This window comes from Equus przewalskii, chromosome 19, assembly GCF_037783145.1.
Source record: "Equus przewalskii isolate Varuska chromosome 19, EquPr2, whole genome shotgun sequence".
Classification (NCBI taxonomy): Eukaryota; Metazoa; Chordata; class Mammalia; order Perissodactyla; family Equidae; genus Equus; species Equus przewalskii.
Window position 1 is genome coordinate 6,041,681 of NC_091849.1, and position 24,827 is coordinate 6,066,507.

The 24,827-nt window shown below is 37.6% G+C and overlaps 1 protein-coding gene across 50 annotated transcripts in view; it reads left to right on the forward strand.

Moving 5' to 3' along the window:
* Positions 1-24,827, forward strand: part of FARS2 (phenylalanyl-tRNA synthetase 2, mitochondrial) — a 466,357-nt gene that overhangs the window by 120,605 nt on the left and 320,925 nt on the right. For all 50 annotated transcript variants that reach the window (XR_011529896.1, XR_011529892.1, XR_011529891.1 and 47 more), the window contains one exon: positions 4,439-4,598. Coding sequence is in view for 44 of the 50 variants with exons in the window: in XM_070585028.1 (XP_070441129.1) it covers positions 4,439-4,598 (160 nt within the window). In the remaining 6 variants the exon portion in view is untranslated. The remainder of the gene's footprint in view (positions 1-4,438; positions 4,599-24,827) is intronic.

Below are 24,827 nucleotides of genomic sequence, written 5' to 3' on the forward strand. Positions count from 1 at the left end.
GGTGTTACCAGAAAGTTTTTCCTTCTCTTTCTTCTTTTCAATTTTACAGGTAGAAGGGTCTTTGTGTTCTCTTCTGTTTTTCTTAATGATTTTTAGTTTTATAATATTTTAGTCAAAGTATAGTTTATTGTTTCTTCTTTATAGAATGTACTTATATTTTTATTGTGATCTGATACCTGATCAATTTTTGTGAATATTCTCTGAGAAAAAAGAACTTGAGAAAAAAGGGCATTTTATTTTCTTGAGAAGAAAGCGTAGTTTATATCATCAGGGGAGCAAAATATATATATATGTATATATACACATATTTATATTTACATGTGTGTATGTATATATACACACATACATATTGTATATATATATGTAAGATTTCCTCTTATTGTGTTGTTTGTGCCTTCTGTCTTAATTAATTTTGTGTACTTTGTCTTATACTAAGAATGCTGTATTAAAGTCTCCTATTATTATTAATGTGTCTAAGTGTGTCTTTTCATCTCCTATGCCTTCTTCTAAATAAAGGTGATTACTGTCTTATTTGATGTGTAGATATTATAAGTAGTATGCATTCATTGTCATTTGAAACTTTTAGAATTAATACAAGATCTTCTTTGTCATGTTTAGTGTTTGTTTGCCTCAGTTCTCCTTTTTCTGATTTCATGATTACTTTGCTTGATTTTTTTATTGTTTTATTGTTTCCCTTTGCCTGTTATATGCTGTCCATTCCTTTATTTTTAACATTATTTTATGTATGTCTCTTGTATGCAGCATATAGTTAGGTGGATCATGCTTTGTGGCCTGATTTAATGTTTTTGTCTCTGTTGGTTCTCTTTTAAGAGTTAAGTTAGTCTCATTCACACTTAGTGATACGACTGATACTTTTGGTCTCAACGCTATCATAATATTTTGTAGTTATGTTATATTTATTATATTTATTTCTCTACAAGATATGTTTTCTTTGCTCTTGAGTTAAATTTTTGTTTTCTTTAGCAAGGTTTATATTTTTGTTTTCATGGTTACTTTTGTATTTATACATCTCTAAATGCCCTTGTTCCATCTTTTTCTTATTTAACTTATCTAGTTTGTCTTAAAGATATCCTTTCACTATTACCTATTATGTATGCAATAACCAATGAGTGTATTCACTTTCCACTTTGACTCTCTTTTCTTCCACTTTTTTGTTACCTTATTTCTACTTTGTCATGACATAGGACAATTGTATGTTAACCTTCCAACTTAATCCCTAGCTCTGTTTTAGTCTCAAATCTACAGTTTTCTGTGTTAATTAGTTATCCATCAATTTTTTTTTCCATCAGAATTTTCCCAGTTATCTCTTGCTTGAATAAAGCTCATACTTTGGTGACTTCTTCAAAAAGAGCTCATTAATGTAAAATTCTCTGTGTTCTTGTCTGTTTAAAGCTTTTCCTGTAGACTTGATACTCAAAGGCCAGCATTGCTGGATATAAAATTCTTGGTCCAGACTTTTTCTTATTGACTTGTTTGAAAGTGTGGCTCTGTTGTTGCCTTGTTTCTTTTGTTGTTTTTGAAGAGTCTGATGCTAGTCTAATTGCTTTGCCCTGCTAAGTTATCATTTGATCTTTTTGCCTACAGGCCTTGAGAATTTTTTCTGTTCGTCTTTGAAGTCTGTCTGTCTTCTGTTTGTCTAGAGTATGTCTTGTATTTGGTTCTTCCAGGTTCCTTTTCTCAGGTACCCATTATGTCTGGTCCCTGTTAGTTCTGTTCCACTGTTTTGTTTTCCCTCTTTCAGGGACTCCAGTTATATAAACGTTATTCCTTCTTTGCTTGTCTTCCAATTGCACCATTTTCTCTCTGATTCTTTATCTCATTGTCCTTTTCTTGGTTGTTTTCCTGCTTTTCTTCAATGCCTCTTATTAAATCTTCATTGAGTTCATTATCCTTTGTGTACTTTGTAATTTAGACTTGTAGTTCTGAGATGATTTTTTTCTTCTATTTCTTTCCTGAGTTCAATCAGTTTTCTTTTTATTTCTTTCTGTTTTTCAACCATTTTTGTTCTTAATGTTTGAGTTTCTTTTTTTTTTAAAGATTTTATTTTTTTTCCTTTTTCTCCCCAAAGTCCCCTTGTACATAGTTGTATATTTTTAGTTGTGGGTCCTTCTAGTTGTAGCATGTGGGATGCCACCTCAGCATGGCTTGGCAAGGGGTGCCATGTCCACTCCCAGGATCCGAACCAGCGAAACCCTGGGCCGCTGATGCGAAGCATGAGAACTTAACCACTTGGCCACGGGGCCAACCCTAATGGTTGAGTTTCTTACTCAAGCAATTGGTTATATCCCCAAATGCTTGGTTGAGCATATTTAATTTAGTTTTCAAGCATTATCTTACATTTTTCATCTGTTTCTGGATTTTCTTTCTTTGGGAGGAGAGTTAGATTTTCGTCAGTTGAACTGTTTTGAATGGTTTTCTTTCTCTTTTTTTGGCAATAATTCTTTATAGTTCTATAAAGAATTTTCTTCTGTTTTTTGTGGATTTTTGGTTGTTTAGAGGATTTTGTAGTTCTCTGGTACCCTTTTCTGTTAGTGTAGCAAAGTGCAATGTCTTTAGTGGAATTTTTTGGTGGCTGGTGGGGAATGGCTTTGTAAATCCTCTAATTTTTTAGGTTTGTTTTATCTTGTTGAACCCTAAATTTTCTCTTTTCCTTCTTTTATTCCTCCCCACACAATTATTATTTATTTTGAAGCTTAGGCACTCTCTATCTCATGCTGAGGGTATGGTGTTTAATAGTTTTGTTTGTTCTAATGTATTTTTAGAGGAAATATTGAAAGATGTAGACGTTAGCAGCTGCATCGTCTTCAGCTTTCATAGGAATAATTTGAGTCCTAAGATAGTAGAATCTTTTTCTGAAAAGATTTTTGTTTGATTTTGCTAGACACATAGAGGAACTACCCATCTGGGATTGACTTAGTCCATTTTCACTGCCTGAGGTTATCTCTGTTGCCCAGGTAATGTGACACCTGGCTGCAGGTCTATACAGGAACAGGTTTACTTTTGTGTTCATCCTGGTCATGAGAATAAGTCCTTTAGGGCTGTTTATCTGACATCCCAACTTGGTCAGGTGCTGCAGGTTTCCACTTTTGCCTCACTTGCCTGGGAAGCTGTCACAACCAATGTTTAGTTTTCCAGTAGATACACTGAATAGGGAAGTATTCTCAGTATTTCTCTCTGGCTTTGTGCTGGGCTTTCTTTTGGCTCTGTGCTTTCTTATGGAGTTTTGTTTAGTAATTACTCTCTATTATGTTACTTCTTCAGTGCTTTTAAGAATTTTTGTATTTTTTCGTAGATTTATCAGGAGGTTTGGCTCTAATTACCCAGCCCAACACTACTAGAAACAGCAGTTGAGTCATTCTGTTATTAAAACATTCTTTTAGGGACTGGCCTGGTGGTATAGTGGTTAAGTTCGCGTGTCCCACTCCGGCAGCCTGGGGTTTGCGGCTTTGGATCCTGGGTACAGACCTGTACACTGCTCATCAAGCCGTGCTATGCTGGCATCCCACATATAAAATAGAGGAAGATTGGCACAGACGTTAGCTCAGGGCAAATCTTCCTCACCAAAACAAACAAAGAAAACAGCATTTTTTATTTTGTATTTCATGGAACTTCAGGTGCAAAGAATGATAGATTCATTTGCTCACTGCTCCATCTTGAGTCAATCTCCTAGTGTGTAAAGCTCTGCTTTATTATTAAAGATAGGGACACTTTGTTTTAGTGGTTAAAGCGGGTTGTGAGTAATAATAGCTGTGATTAATAATAATGATTGTGGTGTTAATGAAGGCAGTCTGTTTAGCCATTGCAGTGTGCCAGGTACTCTGTGCTTTTCATGCATTGTTCTATTTAATTATTACAAAGTCTCTTAAGTTAGTATTATTCTTCCTACTTTATAAATCATTACCTGAGGCTTACCTACCATATCACTTGCCGGAGTTTACCTGGATAGTAAGTGAGAGAAATATGTTTCAGACCCTGCCCTGGGCTTTGGAGATAGAGCATTAGCAAAGTCCAGCATGTTTCCCGCCTTCATGGACTTTACAGGATTTAATTCCTAGACAGTACTTTCTTACCTAATCTCAGGTCACGCTGTAAGGACACAGTGGGATGGTCAGGAATATAATTTTAGAGTCTGAAAGCCTGATTCACTGTTATTTCCACCAGCATAGAGGACAGTGTCTCTTGTGAGGAAATGATTGTAAATTAATGCAAAAGTAAAATGGAGAGATTATCAAAGATTAGAAAAGATTCTCCTTTGCATGTAGCATAGTGCTTTGTTCAAAGTTGACACTAAATGAATGTTAATTTCATATGTTCATTGACTATGATTTAATGGATTTTATTCCCACATTATGTTTTTTGATATAGACTGGCTAGGATACTGTTTTTATTTATTTATATTACTCCTCTTGGTTTACAGTTGTTTGCTGGCATAAAGAATGGAGAAAGCCTGCAGCTCTTTGAACAAAGTTCTCGCTCTGCCCATAAACAAGAGACACATACCATGGAGGCCATGAAGCTCGTAGAGTTTGACCTTAAACAAACACTTACCAGGCTTGTGACACATCTTTTTGGAGATGGTAGGTATTCAAATACTTTTGTCTTTGGGGGCTTAAATATTCGACAATTACCATCTTCCTGAAATCATTAAGGTTACTTGTGTCTTGCGTTTTTGGTCTAAGTTGAAGCTTAATGGGTCAGGTCATTAGTGAGATAGAACTTACGAATTTCCTGGTTCATTCTGTTTGAGGAGTAGAAGGATATGAAAGTGGAATTAGCTAGAGAAAGAGAAATGATTACAACCTTTCGTAAGAATGATAATGGCTTAAGATCAGTGCCATCAGTGGAGAAAAAGTATACAAGCCCATTAGTGCTGTTGTATTACTATATTATCATTAGGTCAGACTTGATCAATGGGGCAAGAATCTTAGCCATGTTAGTGAGCCTGGTGGAAAATTTTACTTATTGACATACTAATTACTACCAGCAACAGCAAAAATATGAATTTCCTGGAGGAAGCACAGTGTTTTTAGGACCTGGACTCTCACTTTAGTCACTTACCCTCCATTATTTCTCCAAGAAAATATTTTGTCTGGAATGTCCCCCTTCCCCTCCAACAATTTCTAACTTATTTGAGATAATATTTTGTTTGTTTTTAGGAAGATGTAAAGAGTAGGTTAAGAGATTTTCCCTAATTGTGACCTACATTTAAAAAATGTTTAGAAGAGAAAAGCCTAGTATGGTTAGGGTTCTCTTTTGTCCTATTATTCTTGTGAACTTTTTAAAGAACAGCTTTATCGAGGTATAATTGACATAAAATAAACTATACATATTTAAAGTGTACAATCTGCTAAGTTGACATACAATAGACTGAACATATTTACACAATTTTTTAAGTTTGACATTTGTATACACCTGTGAAACCACCAGCAGAATCAAGATAATGAACGTGTCCATTACCCCAAAAGCTTCCTCCTGTCCGTTGGTAATCTCTCCTTCTTACCCTTCCGTACAGCTCTTCACCCCAGGCAACCAGTGATCTACATTCTGTCACTATTGATTAGTTTGCACCTTCTAGATTTATATAAATGGAATCCTATAATGTATACTCTTCTCTTTTTTGATCTGTCTTCGTTCACTTATTGTAATTATTTTGAGATCCATCCATGTCGTAGTGTATATCAATAGTTCATTTCTTTTTATTGCTAAGCAGTATTCCGTTTCATAGTTTGTTTATCCATTCACCTATTGAGAGACATTTGAGTTGTTTCCAGGTTTCTGCTATTACAAGTAAAGCTTCTATACACATTCATGCACAAGTCTTTGTATGAACATATGATTTCATTTCTCTTTGGTAAATACAAAGTTATGGAATGGCTAGATCATATGGTAGGTGTATTTTAACTTTCTAAGAAACCACTAAACTGTTGTCTGAAGTGGTTTTACTATTTTACATTCTTTCTAGTAGTATATGGAAATTCCAGTTGTTTCTAGGTCTTCAACAACACTTGGTAGGGTCAGTCATTTTAATTTTAGCCATTCTAATAGAAGTGTAGTGGTATGTCACATAAGCATTCAGCATATATAAAGAACTCCTCTAAAAAGCAAGGAAAAAATTAACCTAAGAGAGAGATGGATGAACATGAAGGTGACAAATGATGTAGCTAGAATGACTAATGAGTTTATGTGAAGGTACTCACCCTTCTTAGTAATGGGAGGAAAGCAAGTGAAAACCACCGTGAGCTATCCTTTGTTATTCTTCACTTGAAAAAAAAATTAAAAACCTGACATTTGTAAGTATTGACAAAAATATAGAAAAATAAGATGTAGTCCAAAGTCCAGGGCTTATGTAGGAGTCTCAGTTACCATTCCACCAGCTGGAACTTGAGTAGTCACTTACTACTCTTGATTCACCTCTATGTTTTCATACCTCCAGATTTCCCCTATTTGTGTGTAAAGTCACATATGTGTTTAAAAGGATTCTTATTGTAATTTATTAAGCCTCTGCTGCCTTGTTTTAGTAAGATATTCCAAAGTTTGTTGGAATATCTTGACTGCTGTATTGTCAAAAGCATAATTCATGTACTGTTTAAGAAACCGCTAAATAATCCTATGTATTCTTTATCTACATATATTTTTTAAAAGAGTACATCCACGTCATGCTAGCATCTTTTTCTAGGAGATAGAGAATGGTATTAGGGAGGGAGGTAGAAACCAGGCTTCAAGTGTGTTCATAGTGTTCTATTAAAATAAAAAAGGATATGAAATTAAATGTGACAAAATGTTATGATTTGGTAAAATTGAATAGTGGGTGGATGGATGTTTGCTATTTTCTATTTCTTTTAGTTTGAAATGTTTTATATTAAAATCATATAATGTATTAGTGAAACAGGTTCCAGATAGAGATTGCTGATAAGAAAATCTTATTATAGCCAGCTTCTCTTTACTTTCATGATAAAAGAAAGGAATTGTGATATTTTTAGCAGTAATATAATCTATTTAATGCTGGAATGCTGGGAGATGGATTGTGTTGTTCAGACCATTTTCTAGGCAGGTTAAGGTAAAGGGATTCTAGTATTTTACAGAGATACCGTTCTGTCTCTAGTAGCTTTACAAAAAGATTGACGGTTGTCTGAAGTTTTCCATTGTCAATTGTTTTTAAAGCCCTCCTTGTTTATATGTTGCTACACATTTCTCTCATGAAATGATTTGCTGTTTGCAAGGTTTAGAAACTGCCTCCTGGTTAGATAACTGAGTGGTTCTGAATAGGCAGGCAGCCTCCTTTCTGTAATGACTAGTATTTGTGTTTCTCCTACTACTTTGTTATTTTTCATTCCTTTCCAGCCTCCTCCTCTTGTTTAGTCCCCTCAGCCCCTTCACCTGGATAATTTTACTTTTCCTGTGGTGTCAACTCAGATGTCCTCATCCAGGAACCTTTCCTGGAACACGTGCTGAGTCTCAGAAGTGGTGTCTCCTCTCCGTGCTTTTCTAAACTCTCTTTGGGGGCGGATTTTCACTTTTCTCAGCAAGATGTGCTGCTGGGAAATCCAGCCCCAGGTTGCCGGCATCACAATACTGAATAAGCTAGATGTAACTCCTGTCTTCAGGGAGCCGCAAATCTTAACCCTCTCACACGGAAACATAACATGTGATGGGAGTACTCAGGAGAGGCCTCCTCTGTGGTTTGCCTGTGCTCCAGGAAAGGGTCCTGCTTGGAAGACATCTGAGCTGACACTCGTCATTGAGAACTAGCATGAAGTGTACAGCAGTAAGGAATGAAGGAAGGAAGAGGGGAAAAAGAGAAAAGTGGTTAACAGGAAAATCTCATGACCGCTGAGAAATGGTAGTGTAGAATCAGAAAATTAAACTTAAGTTCTCTTTCATCCACACATTCTGGAATCCTGAACAGGTCATTTAGGCTTTAACTCAGCTTTCTAACTTTTAAAAGTTGAGCAATAATAACTTGTTTCTTATGAGAGTAAAGTGAGATAACATGTGAAAGATGCCTTGTAAGAAGAAAATATTAAATAAATGTGTAAATATGAAAAAAATAAAGGAAGAGGGAAGAGAAGGAAAATTAAGACAGGGCAGTAAAAACGGAGCATATGTAGAAATAGGAACACAATCAAAGAGCAACAGTTATGGTTGATTTGTCTTTATTTTCTCTAATGAAATAAGATGTAGCTTTATACCCAACTATGGCATAACAGTCAAATTGGTGGTGATGGTGGCCTTAATATCCTCTGAGCACCAGCAAATATTTAAAAAAGTAAACACTGTACTAGACCCTGTATGGATTATAAGAACCTTCCCAGGGGCCTTGAGGATACACATTTCTCTGAATACAGTTGTGGACTTTCCTTTGTTTTATTTTTAGTATTTGTATGTAAATAGCTTTAAAAACTGTGCATTAAGTTGAAGGTTTCCAGCGAGCAGCTTTCCTGATATAAAACCATTTCTGCAGTGTGTGATTTTTCTGACTGTGATGCCTGTCTTCACATGGTGGACATGCTTTTGGCCAAGAATTGATCATCTTAACCTTGGAAACAGCAATAAAATTGTAGCTTCTCTCTTTCAGGCAAACGTCTACTTTATTTTAAAAGTACTGTTGGCCTAGACTTTTAAGTTTCAGATTTCATTACAGATCCGAGTTGCTATTTTATAAATCTTCAGATTTACTTTTTGTTTATAAGACTGAGTCAGCAGAATTGTGGAATCACATTAAAATAAAAAATCTACCTGCTTGGAGAATAAATGTTGTTCTTGTGCACTCAAGTCTATCTGAGAAGAAAGCCTTTCATTTTTTCTTTAATTCCAGTGATATCTTTTTTAACCCCATTTACACAGTAGCCAAACACCCCAAAAATCCTTAAAGACATATTAACCGCATCTTTGCCTAGCCCCAGTGCGGCTTTGCTGTCCATGTGTATGGCTAAGGGAGCCATCACCAGAAGGGTGTGTGAGCTTGTCCCTGGATGTGTTTGGATATTTGTAATATCTGCTAAGGTGCTTCTTAGGGGAGGTGCTAAGCAGGGCGGAAAGGCGACCCAAACCCAGGCCCATTTTATCAACTACAAGGGTGAGAATATTATAGAAAACAGGTGCTGTGTGCTCTCTAGTGTTCACACTGAATGTTCACAGCTCCCTCCAGACTCTCAGCTGTTTCTGCCACACTCGGAAGAGATGTGCCATGTTCTTTCTTCAGGCCTTTCAGAGGGTCATTTAATTTGGGGGGGAGGGGCGGGCGGGTGCTAGTTTCTGAAAAATGTCTTGGTAAACCTGTCTAGGTACAAACAATCTGGATGTCATTTAGATTAATAGCAATAATGATGATGACAGTGACAATAACAGTGATGATAATTATAGTGTTAAATGCTGCACTACGCACTTTTACAGGGATTTTTTTGTTTTGACCTGCATCTATGATGTAGTTATTATTATAATCCCATTTTTTAGATGAAGAAACCTAGACACAGAGAAATGAATTATAGTCATGCGTCGCTTAATGATGGGGATACGTTCTGAGAAATGTGTCATTAGGTGATTTCATCATTGTACAGACATCACAGAGTGTACTTACATAAACCTGGATGGTGTAGCATACTATACACCTAGGCTATATGGTATTAATCTTATGGGACCACCATCATATATGCCTTCTGTCGTTGACAAAAACCTCATTATGCGGGTGCAGGACTGTACCATGTGAATGTCACACAGTTGGGAATTATATGAGGCACACTTTTAGCCCAGGCAGTCTGCCTTCCAAGCCCATGTGAAAGGTTAGCTCATTTGAAAGGATAGAAGGCAATCGTTTTAATAATATTTCTGAGGTTGTGAGGCCTACTAAAGCCATGATGTTAAAAAAAATTGGGCCCTTCCCTAAGTATTGCCTTCTGACTCTCCTCTTACTCTGACTCCCTAGCTAGCTCAGGGGGAAAGCCCTACTTGCTACATCATATTCAGTTACATTTTGGATACCAAAGATCGTTTAAAAACTTCAAATTCGATCTTTCTTTAATTAGTTAGTGAATAGGAAATGCCTTGGTGGGCCTCAGGATTATTCAACTCTTTTTATATTTGTTTTTATGATCTAAGCTTTTCACTTTTTTTTTTTATTATTAGTGTTGTATTCCTTTGTTCTTGAAAAGCAAAATTAAAAATTGGAACACATTATTTCCTTGTGGCAATTTGTTGTTATTACAGCTGCTTTAGTGTCAGGTATTTTTCCCTCTCCAAAGCAGTTTATTATTTTCTACTAACATTTCAATTGCACCAGCACCCGAAGGCTTTTTTATAAGAGAGGTTATCAGTTTAGAATTAGAAATAAAATAACTCTTTAGACTATTTTTTTTTTTTTTGAGGAAGATTAGCCCTGAGCTAACATCTGCTGCCAATCCTCCTCTTTTTGTTGAGGAAGACTGGCCCTGAGCTAACATCTGTGCCCATCTTCCTCCACTTTATATGTGGGACACCTGCCACAGCATGGCTTGCCAAGCAATGCCATGTCCGCACCCGGGATCCGAACCAGTGAACCCCCGGCCGCTGAAGTGGAACGAGCGAACTTAACTGCTGCGCCACCGGGCCAGCCACCCCTTTAGACTATTTTTATGCTTCTGGAATTCACTGCCATTTTTGACATTTCTAAGTTGTTTCCCCTGTAGTTTGAACCATATTTGGCAGATTATTTCTTTCAGAGCGATATGGAAGTTTAGGATTCCTAGTATTTTAGTTTCACTTTCTGTCCCTCATGGTGTACAGTCCTTCTGTGGCATAGTCTCTTTGCTAAACCCATTAGAATTTGCCTTTATGTAGCATTGTTCTCATAGCACGGTTTAGATGAATTAGTCTGTGAAGGAGAAATGGATTGTGATCCTCTGCTGTTGACTAGATATGTCACTGTGAGCAAGTCATGTCTCTTCCCTTTTGTTTAAAAGTGAAAAACGCTGTGATGGTCATGGAGATGCACCTCACAAAGCCCTCCAAGGATGGGCCCTGGCTGATGGGAGTGCAGATGGCCTCCAGCTGTCAGCTCCTTCAGGGATTGCCTCAGCTTTGGGACACCTCTTTGCCTAAGGACATGTCCTTCCCAGGGCTGCTGACATCTGAAGACTGATTGTGGCAGGAATATAAAGGCCCAGCATTTTGGCCCACCACCTCACTACCCCACTACCCCACTACCCTACCTCCAGGCAATTCTGATGGGCTCTATAAGCTCCAGATCTTGGGCAAAGTTAAGGCTTTGTTGGGCCTGATTGCAGTTCATTGACTTCTCTCTCTGCCCCAACCTGCTGCCACCCTCTTCCTTCCATAGGTGATGATTCCCCCAAAGTAACCTGCCTGTCAGCCCAACCTCCACAGGGACCTGTATATGGTCCCATGCAACCAAAACATTCTAGAGCTCTGTATTGCGAATGTTGTTCTTGTCAAGAGTGAGGTCACTTGGTAATGGGAATGAGGATCCCGTGTCTTCCATATCTTTTCCTATTTTTCCCTATTCATGAATCCCTGTTAATATAAATGAAGTGAAAGTGGTTGAGAATAATAATTAGGTTTATAGTTGTTAGTTCTCCGTTGTTTCTAAAACTGAATCAGTTAAAACATTTTGAACATGTCACTTTAATAATTTTTAAATCAGCTCTTTTGGGCTGTCTGGTGTTGTCTGGTTTGGAGAGGGCTGTCTTTCTCAGAGTGCTCCTAGGGAGTGAAGCAGCAAGCAGTTGTTGCATTCAGGCAGTGTTGAGTTGCCTCTGCTCACTGTGGCTTGGATGTCGTCCAAGCAGGCTGCACTTTCATATAAAAACTGCCTGACGCGCTCAACCTCTCTGAGCCTTTGGATCACTAGCTGTGAAATGGGGGTATGGAGTGCCTTGCACTGTGCCCAGTGGAGCTGCTCAGCCAAAGTAAGACACCACCTTAGGAATCAGGTGGAGAGAGACCTAGGACCACACTTTTCTTTAGATGTTTGGTGAATGGAAAAACTATTTACTAGAGTTGACCTTTGTGGCCTAAGGAGTTATTACAAGGAAACCTCTTGGGAAAAAGCTTGAGATAGCAATGACTGAAAGGAACTGGAATACTTATAGGGAGACTGAAACAGTTCCTGATTCTATGGCAGTTGGACAGGGGATAGCAGATGGGATCCCTACTCCAGAGAAATGAGAACTTGAAATTGTTTGGGGTTTTATGTTAAATGAAATAAAATTATTGGGCCGTGAGATACTGTGCAAAAAGTACTTAAAATTTTAGAGATACTGTAACCAAGCCAATTAATGTGCCAGGAACTGCACCCATTGCATACTGTTTCTAATGCCTTTTAGGTGGTTGAGACCAGGCAACAGGAAAAACATTAACATCTGTGGAGAGGGAAAATGCCTTCTCTGCTCCTTAGGTTCATAGCTCAATTTCTTGATTCATTCCTGTCGCTTCTTTTCTGGCCTCTCCTCCAGCCCTAGCCCTGTCAAGGGATAGATAATCAACACAAGGTTAGTTATCTAAAGTCTGTTATCAACCACTTTTAGTTCTTTGAACCCTTGACTTACCCTACTTGCTTGTCAAAGACCTAAGCTTGAACTGATGCTCAGATCTATTCTTTCTGCTTTTCTGTTGATGGCTCAGATTTTGTACTTATGATCTGCCACCTTCACCAGGTCAAGGTTGGTAGGAATTTTTTTCTTATCTTTGGTCAGCTCACTGTACAAATCCCTTTCTGTTACTCTAGAATATTACCACACTCACCTTTGTTAGTCCCTGTGAGAGGATAAGCTTATCTATTTCATTAAGAAAATGTAGATGACTGGGTTTGAATTTTGTGCTTACTTGGCCTCTTGATCCCATTCTTCTTGATTCTATTCCATCATTTTCTCCAGAACCTTGTTTCCTCAATGATCAGCTTAAAATACATTCCAAACTATATCATCCCAAGATAAAACAAACCACTGCCATCAGTTAACCTTCCATCCTTCTCTGGAAACTTTCTTTTCAGCCAGGCTTTCTGACATGTACCTTCCTATTGCTGCTTTACCCCAGCTGTGTTGATTGTAACTGTTTCTGATGAGATCACAATTAACCTCCAAATTGTAAAATCCAACAGATTGAAATAAGTGCTTATATGCTGACCCTTTTGCTTAATTTTTAAAACTAACTTTATTGAATTATAATTGGCTTCCAATATACTAAACATTTTAAACTGTACAATTTGATAAGTTTTGACATATTTCTACACATCTGAAATCATCACAATAATCAAGGTAACGAACATATCCGTTACCCTAAAAAGTTTCTTTGTGTCCCTTTCTCATCTCTCCCTACCCCCTTTTCTGCCTACTGTCCCTACCACACCATGCCTAGGTAACCATGATCTACTTTCTGTCACCAGCTTCGTTTGGATTTTCTAGATTTATGTAAATGGAATCCTACAGTATACATTCTTCTTTTGCCTGGCTTTTTTCAGTCAGCATAATTATTTTGAGATTGAACCATTCTGCATTCTTACTAGCAGTGTGTGAGAGTAGAAATTGCTCCCCGTCTTTACCAATACTAGATATGGTCAGTCATTTTAATTTTAGCCATTCTAATAGTTGTGTAGTGGTATCTGATTGTGATTTTAATTGCATTTCCTTTATGACTAATGATGCTGAGCACCATGTGCTTATTTGCCTTCCATATACCTATTCTTTGGTGAAGTGCCCAAATCTTTTGCCTATTTAAAAAATTGTCTTTTTTGTTATTGATTTTTAAAGCTTCTTTATGTATTTTGTCTACAAGTCTTTTTTAAAGCTTCTTTATGTATTTTGTCTACAAGTCTTTTATCAGATATATGATTTGCAAATATTTTTTCCCAGACTGTGCGTTGTCTTTTCATTCTCTTATCAGTGTGCCTGAAAGGGCAGAGTTCTTAATTTTGATGAAATCAAATTAACCAATTTTTCATTTTAGGGATTATGTTTTTAATATGGTCTCTAAGAAATCTTTCCTAATCCAAGGTCATAAAGATTTTTCTACTCTGTTTTCTTCTAGAAGTTTTATAGTTTTCAGTTTTATATTTAGGTTTGTGATTATTTTGAAAAATTGCCTATATAGTATGAAGTATGGATTGAAGGTTGTTTGCATAGAGATATCCAGTCATTTCAGCACTCTTTGTTGAAGTGACCATCCTTTCTCCACTCAATTGCCTTTGTACTTTATCTGAAATCAACTGACCATATATGTTTGGGTCCGTTTCTGGACTCTATTCTGTTCCGTTCACCTATTGTTTGTCTATCTTGATGCAGTACTGCACTGTCTTCATTACAGTAACTTCATAATAAATCTTGAAATCAGTTAAAGTCTTCCAACTTTTTTCATCTTTTTCCAAGTTGTTTTAATTGAATTATTTGCACTTATATGATTATTGATGTGGTTTGGTTTAAATTATTATTTTGCTATTCTTTTCTGTTGGTCACATTTGCATTTATTTGGTGTTCTGTCTCTCTTTTTTCTTAACTTTGCTTTCATTGGATTAATTGTGGGGTTTTTTGTTTTTGTTTTTTGCTGGGGAAGATTTGCCCAGAGCCAATGTCTGTTGCCAATCTTCCTCTTTTCGCTTAAGGAAGATTCACCCTGAGCTAACATCCATTGCTAATCTTAGTCTGTTTTGCGTGTGGGGTGCTGCACAGCATGGCTGCTAATGAGTGGTATAGGTCTGTGCCTGGGAACCAAACCTAGGCTGCTGAAGCAGAGTGCTCCAAACTTAACTGCTAGGCCATGAGTCCAGCCCCCTAATTGTGGACTTTTGCTATTTCATTTTCATCTCCTTTGTTTGGGTTATTAGCTATAACTTTTTTGGTGTTATTGTAGTGATGGCTTTATGGTTTATAGTATACATCTTTAAGTTGTCATAGTCTATATTCAGGTGATATACCACTCACTTATAGTATAAGACCCTCACAACAGTGTACTTTCATTTTTCCCTTTCTGGCCTTTGTGTTGCCTTCGTTTTTTTACTGCTATATATGTTATCAACTCCTAAATACGTTGTAGTTATTTTTATTTTAAACAGTTGATTAGCTTTTAAAGAGATTTAAATAAGAAAAAAAGTCTTTATATTTACCCATGTAGCTGTCATGTCCTGTGCTCTTTTTCTAGGTTTCTCATTGATATCATTTTCCTTCTGCTTGAAGAACTTTGTTAACATTTGTTGTAATACATATCTACTAGCAGTGAATTCTTTCACCTTTGGTATATCTTTGGTATAAAAAAGCCTTTATCTTCCCTTTATTTTTGAGATATTTTTGCTGGATAAGGACTTCTAGATTGATTTTTTTTCTTTTCCGTTCTTCAAAGATAGTGTTCCTCTCTCTTCTCACTCAGATTGTTTCCTGTCAGAGATCTGCTGTCAGCCTTTCGTTTCCCTTTGTTCTTTGCTACATGAAGTGTCATTTCTCTTTGATGGTTTTTGAAATTTTTTCTTTGTCTTTGGTTTTAAGCAATTTGATTATGATTTATGTAGATTTCCTTCAGATTTCTTGTGTCTGAGGTTGGTTGAGCTTTTGGGGTCCATGGGTTTATATTTTCATCAAATTTGAAAATTTTTCGTACATTTCTTCAGATATGTTCTCTGTTCCTCTCCTTTTTGGAGACTCCAATTACGTGTATATTTGGTCACTTGAAACTTTTCCACAGTTCATTTGTGTTCTGTTCACTTTCTCTCAGTGTTTTGTTTTCTTTTGTGTTTCATTTGGGATAGTTTCCATTGCTATATCTTCACGTTCACGAATCATTTTTCTGCAATGTTTAATATGCTGTTAATTCCATCCTGGTTTTTTTTTTCTTTTTTCATTTCACTCATTTGTTTCAATTAGAGTCTTTTTTTTATATCTTTTATATCTCTACTTAGCAGTTTTAATCTTTCCTTTAGCTTTTTAAATATACTGAATACCGTTATATGTATTTTAATGTCTGTCTCTACTAGTTCTATCATCTGTGTGTCATTTCTTGGTGAATTGCTATTTATTTTTCTCTGCCTTGTTTTTTTTTTTTCCCCTCTTTGCATGCCTGATAATTTTCTGTAGGACACCAGACGTTCTTAATTTTACCTTGTAATTCATTGGATATTTTTGTATTCCTAATAATATCTATGTGCTTTATTGTGGGATTACTTAGAAACATTTTCATCCTTTTGGTTATTTTTTTAAACCTTATTAGACAGGGCCAGCGTAGTGTTTTAGTCTGGGGTTAGTTTTTCTCAAAACCAATATGAGACCCTTCTTAGTGCTATAACTGATAATCCATAAACTATGAGGTTTTCCACTTGGCTGTTGGGAACTGGCACTATTCTTGGTCCTTGTGAGTGCCCAGCATTGTTTCCTCTATTTCTTTTGTGTGGTTTGTTCCCTGGCCTCAGGTAGTTTCTTCAACATACGTGCACTGACTCTATGTAATTTTATTCTAAAAGGATATCTTCTGCACATCATCAGAGTTCTCTTCTTTATGCAGCTCTCTTCTCTCCTTCAGTCTGTCCTGTGAACTCTAGCCACTCTGAGTTGTAAGACTCCCAGCTCTGTCTCCTCAGCTTGGGAAGACTTCTGCCTCTTTCTGTGTTCTCCTTCCCACCTCGGGCAATGTCGGGGCTCATTTCTCAGGGATCATTGTCCTTGGTTACCTGATGTCCAATGTCTTGTGTCACATTGTTTCATATATTTTATCTGTTTTGTCTTTGTTTTTTCATGTGGAAGGGTAAAACTGGTTTGTTATTCCATCTTGTTCAGACATGGAAGTCTCTCTTTTTCATTTGACACTTTTGACCACTCCTTCTTTTAGATACTTTTTTCCTCCCCCTTTTCCATTACATCTCACTCTCCTCTTCTAACTTCTTTCTTTTCTTATCTTTCTTATACCTCTGTCATCACTTTCTTTGGCTTCTTTTCTGAAGATGCTTAATGTTTGTGACAGGAATTCTTTGAAACTAGGTGCTTGTGTTTCCTTCTCAAAGCAGAATTTCATTGGGAGATGGATAAAATTCTAAAGATGCATTGTTTGGATCTGGTTTATGAAAGAATTGCCTGCCTTATGATTTTTTTAGAACAAATCAGTGAGTTGTGCTTTCATGTATCTCTTAGGATGTCTGAAACATACTTATTTTAAAATCTCAGGTTGCTTTATAAAATTAGTTTCCTCTGGAGTAAATTAATGTTCAGTTGTTGGTTTTGTGGGCTATCTTACTTAGCATTAGATTTATTCGTGTATTTTAGAATTTTTGTTTGCAGGGTCTATTCAGTGGAAGATTTTTAGTTTTGTTTTTGTTTTCCTTCTTTTTTTCCTCCTGTGGTTTTGCTTATTTCTCCCCTAAGTGGTTTTGCAGTTGGTTCCACCTAACTCTCTAGGCTTGAGATCCAAAATGAGATTTTATAGGGATCTGTGAGATGTTCTAACCAGCACTGATTTAGGCGATATGGCAGATCCAGTGCTCGGGTCTTGGATCTCTAAGCCTACAGCTCTTCAGAGCTACAGACCAAGGCTGTATTTGATGACAATTTTTGTCATCCTTCATTTACCAGCATGGAGCTTATTCCATCCCAACATATGACTTCCACCTTTTGGCCTCTCTCAGATCCAGAGCCAGCAGTATGTTATCTTGCAGAAGGCAAGCTCCTCTTCCTGGTGGTGGACCCTGAGCACAGCAACACTGTGCTGTATTTTGTTTCACTGTTTTGCGTTTCTGTTCTGTTTCTGGCCTGTGGAGATATTGATCTTAGCCTTGAACTAGACTATGCCTTTTTGGTTTTCTCTTTTTTATCATACCCATTGTTGTTGTGTGTTAGAAGAACAAGGAGACTGACAGTGCCATCTTGGACTTGAAAGGGTGCTTGGCATGGGAAGTTGAATTAGTGTAGTTTTTCATTGTCTGCTCCAGTGGAGGGCAGCATAGGGCTTTGTTGTCTGACACACTGGATTTGAATTCTGATCTTGGCATTTCATAGCTATGTAAACTTAGATTAGAAATGTAAACTGTTTCAGCCACACTTCCTTCCCTCTAATAAGGGAACAATGGTGATTATTGTGCAGTGTTTGTACCAGCCTTACATCGGTGTAAGGATTAAAGCAAGCATGTAAAGTATTCAGCACTGTGCCATAATAAATTAACAGCAAATGTGGTTACCTTAGGAATGCAATTTAGAAATGTTTCTTCATATTTTTATTAAAAGGTGAGAGAGAGATTTTAGATTATGGTCTGATTTTCAGTGACATTCAATTCAAAAATCATCCATTGAGTATTTATTAAGTGTCAGGTACTGGGCTAGATTCTTTACACGCTTTTCCTTACTGAATTGTCACCAAAACTCTGTGAGGTAAGTATTATTCTTATTTTAAATAAAATTGAGGCAGTCAGAGCTTAAGTAACTTGCTTGAGGTTATGTGGCTGAAAGTGGTAGCACTGGGATTTGATCCTAGATCTGCGATTGCTTTTCCCATACATTATATCCAACCCACCTAAGTCTCTGTAATGACTGTGGAGTGTGGATTGTGAGCCTTCTGTGTACCAGGCTTGTCTGTGCAGTCATCCTTTGTGAGCTGGTCGGGAAGAAGATGGAGGACCAGAGGGCCTGTGGCTGCTCACTCCCAGGCCAGCTGCTGTCGGCCTGTCCCCTCTGCTCCGTATGCAGCCGGAGAGTGATCACTCATCCTCGTGCTTCCGGTCCCAAACTCAGAGTTACAACGAGGAGCAATTACGTTGTTCTGTACTCTATTTCCAACCTCTTTGTGAGGTGGAGAAGTGATAATACTTAAGATCCAAGCCCCGATCAAACATTCCTCTGTATAGGAGTCCCAGGGCAACAGGCTGAAACAACACAACACTTTAACACACTGGTCCTTCCACCAAGCAGAAGACTAATAGCTGTGGGATCAGTTACACCAGCCCCAATGGTGAGAGAAATTGCTAACCTTTTATTTTTCCCCTATTACTTTGTGTATGTCTTAGCCAAGGGGGTCATTGTGGCTGAAATAGTGCTAACATCCTCTGCTATGTGCTATGGAGGTCCTGCACCAGAGGATTTTATTACCCTTTTTCCCTCTTTGAGAGGGAAAAGGCGGTATTTAGCATTAACTTTGTAGTTGGAATGATTTTATTCCACTTAGCAGTCTGCGGTACTGGACTCGAGGGTGTGTGGCTGTGTGGACACATAGAATACATATGGTGCACTCAAGAGTCACAGTGGTGACATTGCCTGATTTGTAAGGCCCTATATGGGGAATGAATTGTTAGTTGTGAATGACTTTGTGGTACTTACAAGATGGGCTTGGAAGTGGACTCAGCATTCATATTCCCACGTGGATGTTTCAGGCCGTACATGTGCCTCCTCTTCCTCATTACTGCTAGCCATGCAGTTACTCACTCTTTTCCTTTGCTAGGGGAGAGAGAAGAGATGCAAAAAGACAGAGCAAGGGTGAGGAAGGCAGCAGGACCTGGGATCTTGCCCATGGTACCCAGCTATTGCATTAGCTACGTGGGAGCTGTGTGTGGAGGTCAAGCAGGGTGATCTTTTATTAGCAGAGCCTTGAGTCTTCATTCAGGGTCTGAGCTCTAGTTTGACTCACTAGTTAGTTGTGTGGCCTTGGCCCCCTTGAAAAGTATTGAGCTGATGGGAGTGCAAAACTGTCCAACTCCTTTGGAGGACAATTTGGCAATACTTATTAAAATTAGAAAAGCATTACTCTTTGACCCAACAGGACAGTTTGTTGCAGTGTAATTGTTCATAGCAAAGTATTGGTATAGACTAAGTATGTATCAGTAAGGGACTTGTAATATAAATGTGGCATAGCCACTTGGTGGAACACTGTGTAGCAATAAGAAAAGAAATGATGAGGTGCTGCATGTATTCAGGTGGAGAGGCCTCCAGAACATGTCATTAAGAGAAAAGCATGGTGCTGAATAGCGTTCAGAGTATGCTGTCTTTTATATAAGAAAGGAGGGAAAATAGAGACACATGCATATGTTTGCTTACATCTGGCAATAAAAAGGAAACTCTAGGAGTTCACCCATAAGGGGCCAGAAGGAGGTGGGTAGGCCAGGGACAGAGATGTAAGTGAGACTTCTCACTGATGCCCTGTTATTCAGTGAGATTTATCCTCTTACAATGTTTCGATTTTGAACCCTGTGAACATATTATCTATTGAAAGAAAAATTTTTTTAAGAAAGCTATTAGAATAGAGCAATATGGAGAAATCTGAAAAAATGCCTGTATGCTGCTTGCTACATTTTCAGTTTAAAGGACTGTAGGTCCTGCTTAAATTAAACAGCAGCAAAAGAGATGGAATTGTCAGGTGCCTTTGACAGTGATGGCTGGGTGTTGTCCCTCATTAGATTGTGGAAGACTTTAATTTTAGCCGGAGAGCACCCTCCGTCCTTTTTCTCCTCCACCTTGCTTTCCTTCCTTTGATGCATACTGTATCCTGTGCAGAAAGCATGAGTAGCAGCACTGGTATCAGAGCACTACATTCTGCTGTTTCTCTGGTACCAACTGAGGGGAAAACCTGTTGAAAAATTAATGCCCAACAGCAGTGATTAATTGTATATTTGTATCATCAATTTTTAAAATTATCTGCTTCAGTGAAGGGTAGCCTTGGGTAGGATATGTAAAATCACTGATCGATGCTCTAGTTTGGGCCATCAACCTTTCATAGTTTAGACTCTAACACCTCTGGGAGGCGGTTCTGATAGCAGAGTCTCAGCTTTAAATATAAGGGGCATGGGAAACAGAGGAGGAATCCCTAAATGAGTCAGTAAGTCAGGGAAATGAAATGTATTATGTTTATATAAGATTTATTTTGAGGGTGGGTGGAATGACATCTATTTGATATTCACAGTATGTCAGAGTGGTTAGGCCCCGCAACATTGCATAGGAGTCAGAGGTTGGTGGGAAGAGACCCTGCCCCCCAAGCCCCCCACACGGATGCACCTCTGCACTGTGTTATTGATTGGTCTTGCCAAGGGTCCAGAAGTCGAGAGGCTGGTACATGGAGTGATCAAGATGCAGAGCTGCGTTTCCTGGCCTCTAGCTCCTGTGGCAGGTAGGATCTTGCCAGAGCTGAGAGAATGAGAGTTCTTGCTATACGTCTTCTGTTTGGGCTCACATCATTATCCTGAAGGAATTTCACTAATCAAGTCTGAGGTCCAAATTGAGGGAATGCTTCTAGACTTTGAGCTCTCCTCATTCTTGAAAAAATTCAGCATCCTCATTCAAGAGAGAAAGCAGAGTCAGTGCCGAGATCTCCAAAGAGGATCTCTGTTTCCGAGAAAAGCTGGGCTCCTGAAGGTTCTTTACTCAAAACCACTGGGTGAATAGCTGCCATTTTGCACAGTGTGGAGATGAGGTAGCTGGGACTCAGAGAGGTTAATTAACCTGCTCACGATTTCACAAGAAAAAAGGTGGATATCTGAAACTTGAATCCAGGTTTGGTTTATTCTAAGGTGTTCTTTCTTCTGCTTGACTCTAGGCTAAAAACTCAGGTGTGTAATTTTTGACAGTTACTGTAATCTCAGAGTTCCAAGATAATTTTTAAAAAGCTCTGAACTTCATTTGTAAATATGGTTTAATAAATTATTACATCCAAATACAGGAAAAACCCAAAGAAAGAAAATACTTTGGCATTATTTTCTTTAGATATATAATAGACACGCATTTAATTTTCCTCTATCACCTCAGTAACAGATCATTCTAATTCATAATGAATCCATATGATTTGGACATGTTTACAAAAAGTTTCCCTCTATTAGTATATAACACAAAATACATCAGTCTTTGGTGGATTTTTTCACTGACTCCTGATACTTGACATGTAAAATAAGTCATACTCAACATAGTTTGAGCTGGTTATTCAGTATCACATCTTTTAATACAAGATGCATGTCAAGATGATTTTTCAATCAGATATAATAATCCTTACTATAATTTTGAGGTTATAGGGAGAAAACAAGACAACAGTGTATTTTGGGAGTAATATAAAAGTTTTCAACAAATGATTCCACTACCAGCGATTTAAAAAAAATTACTATTAATGTGTCAATGTATCTGAAATTTAAATTGTTAGAATATATAAAAGAATACGATGTTTTGGCAAAAATTTCACATTATCTAATATAATTTACTTTCAAATAATGACCATTTGTGCTTGAGGTAGAGCCATGGGCTTCTCAAAAATGGAGTTTTGTAGATTTTGGCTTTTGCCTGTTAATGTGAGCGAAGCAGAATTTAAGAACTGAAGAAGTACTTAAAGTAGTGGAGCAAAGAAAATGCATGGTTTATGCATTCGTCATTCTTTGTAGGATCATATGGATTTAAAAAGGAAACTTTTAGCAAAGGATCTGAGGAAGTGAAAAGGATTAAAAACTTCCCAGTCCTATTGGCAAAACTTTTGCCAATCGGTGTTTTCTGTCTTAGTTTCTGTGATATTTATTATTATCAATGAGTTCTACTCCATAGATCGTTAATATAAGTCATCTTCCTGGGTTCTGAAAAACTCTGGCTGACTTTCCTGCCTTTTCAGGCTTTGCTGTGTGTATCTCTCAGTGTGGAAAAATTATCTTTGATTGCTACTGAAAGAGATGCTTGTCAGAGGATTGAGCAAGAAGAACTCGAGGGCCTTGTGGCTGAGATCTTAAACCAAAAAGGAGCAACCCTTGAGTTGATGTAACCAACACATGGGCATTTTAATCTTAAGAATTTATTCAACAGCAAAAAATTTTAATCCAAAGTTATAATTTTTTTCTAGTTTCAGAAGTGGTAAAGCAAAAGCCCCTCAGTAAAAAGAAGGTTCCTGGAGGAGAGGAGAGACCGCCACATAACTTTTCAGTTTAATCCTGGTTCTTTGATGGCGCCGTCAGTACAGACAGCTCGGACGGGTGTGGGTGAGAGGGTCCTGTGTTGGTAGAAGCTCAGCTTCCCATAGATGTCGTGCAGCAGGGATTTAGTTCGGGCTTAAGCAACATTGATAATTGAATTACTTTAACCAACACTTGGGATTATTTTGTGGACTTATTAATATCTTAAAAATCCTTTCTTACTAGGGAGAACTTAAGATTTTACAGGTATGAGATATAAAGCTATGTAAACTAAGCTGTTTGTTTAGCCTGTCCAAAGGAATAAAATAAGGACGTACAAAGAAAATTAATGTAGACCTCACCTATGTTCCAGGCGCTGAGGTGATGTTTAACCATATGATGATGAAAGGACCATGAATACTCTTGTTGCTTTTGGTAAAATTCAAGCCAGGTATAAAAAGCTATGTACAGAAAATTTGTTTCTCTAAATTGTTTTCAGAAGGTGATTAGTGCTTACCTGCCAGGCATTAGAAAAAAAGAGTGATAAAAATGTTTTGTCTACCAGTCCTTCTGCACTCATTACATATCCCAGCACATCACACATTTCTGTTTGCCAGCAGGATTGTCTCTGGAGCTTTTGAATAAAAATATTAGTAGGAGATTGTTGGTCCCAAAGATGGGCAGTCACACAGGTGTACAGATACCTTCTTCGCAGAATGTAATCAAGAATAAGCAATTGCTCTGCACAGAGGAGCTTCCATACAGAAAAGTCTCGACTACTCAGGAGTCTTGTAGACATTTCCCCAATGGCCTGCAATGGGGCCAGCTTTTTTCCTAGTTAGAAAAAATGTTGGTGAAAGCTACTCAGTAATGAAAAGGAATGGACTATTGATATGTGCAATAACATGAGTGAATCTTAAAATAATTATGCTAAGTAATAATAAATAAAGAATAAATAAATGAAGCCAGACAAAAAAAGAGTACATTCTGTATGGTTCCATTTTTATAAAATTGGAAATGCAAAGTCAACTATAGTGACAGAAAGGGGATTAATGGTTACCTGAGGATATGGGGGGTGAGAAGAGGTACAGGTGATGGACAGATGGGTAGGATTACAAAAGGGCACGAGGAAACTTTTGGGGGTGATGGATATGTTCATTATATTGATTGTAGTGATAGTTTCATGGATGTGTACATACGTCAACATTTATCAAATTGTACACTATTTTTGTACAGTTTAATGTTTGTTATACCACACGTATATTAAAAGGGTAAATATTGTATTACTATTGTAAGCAGAAATCAGCTGTCACTTGCCGTACACAGCAAGTAACTAGGAAAATAAGTGCAAGTAAAACAGAACAATGAAAGAAAAACCTACTTTCTCCTATGTAATTTGGGGCATAGGAAAGGCCTTCATGTTTCATAATTCTGTTCCCATCTGATTTTGCTCCTTGAAATATCTTTTTTAATGGGCAGGTATTATGTTTTAATTGTTAGGAGCAGGAGTTTAGGAGTTTGGTAGACCTGGGTTTAGCCTAGTCATCTGCTAGCTGTATGCCTTTGGGTAAAACACTCATCCTTTCTAATAGTCTTTTTCCCTATATGTGAAGTGGGATGATAGAGGCATAGTATGTATTCAATAAACGGAAGCCATTTTTATTATTATTTTTATTCATTTCCACAAGGTTTAAAATGGAGATATTCTTGGGCGAGAAAACAATATTTTAAATTCATAGAGGGACATTTTACCATGGAAAATCAGAATCAGGAGTGTTGCCTGAAAGAAGAGGAGAAAGATCATTACAGGAAGTGAAAGAAACACAGGGAGGGGACTGGTAGATGATTGTCTAATGCCTGCGTTTTGTGCGTTCCTCACAGTGGGCATCTAGCTACTAGGTGACATTCTCATCTGGTTTCTCTTTAGTGACCTCTGCTCTCAGGCTTTAATTGTTTTGGATTCGTTAGTCTTTTCCTTTGTTAAATAGTAATATCATTGTTCATGAGT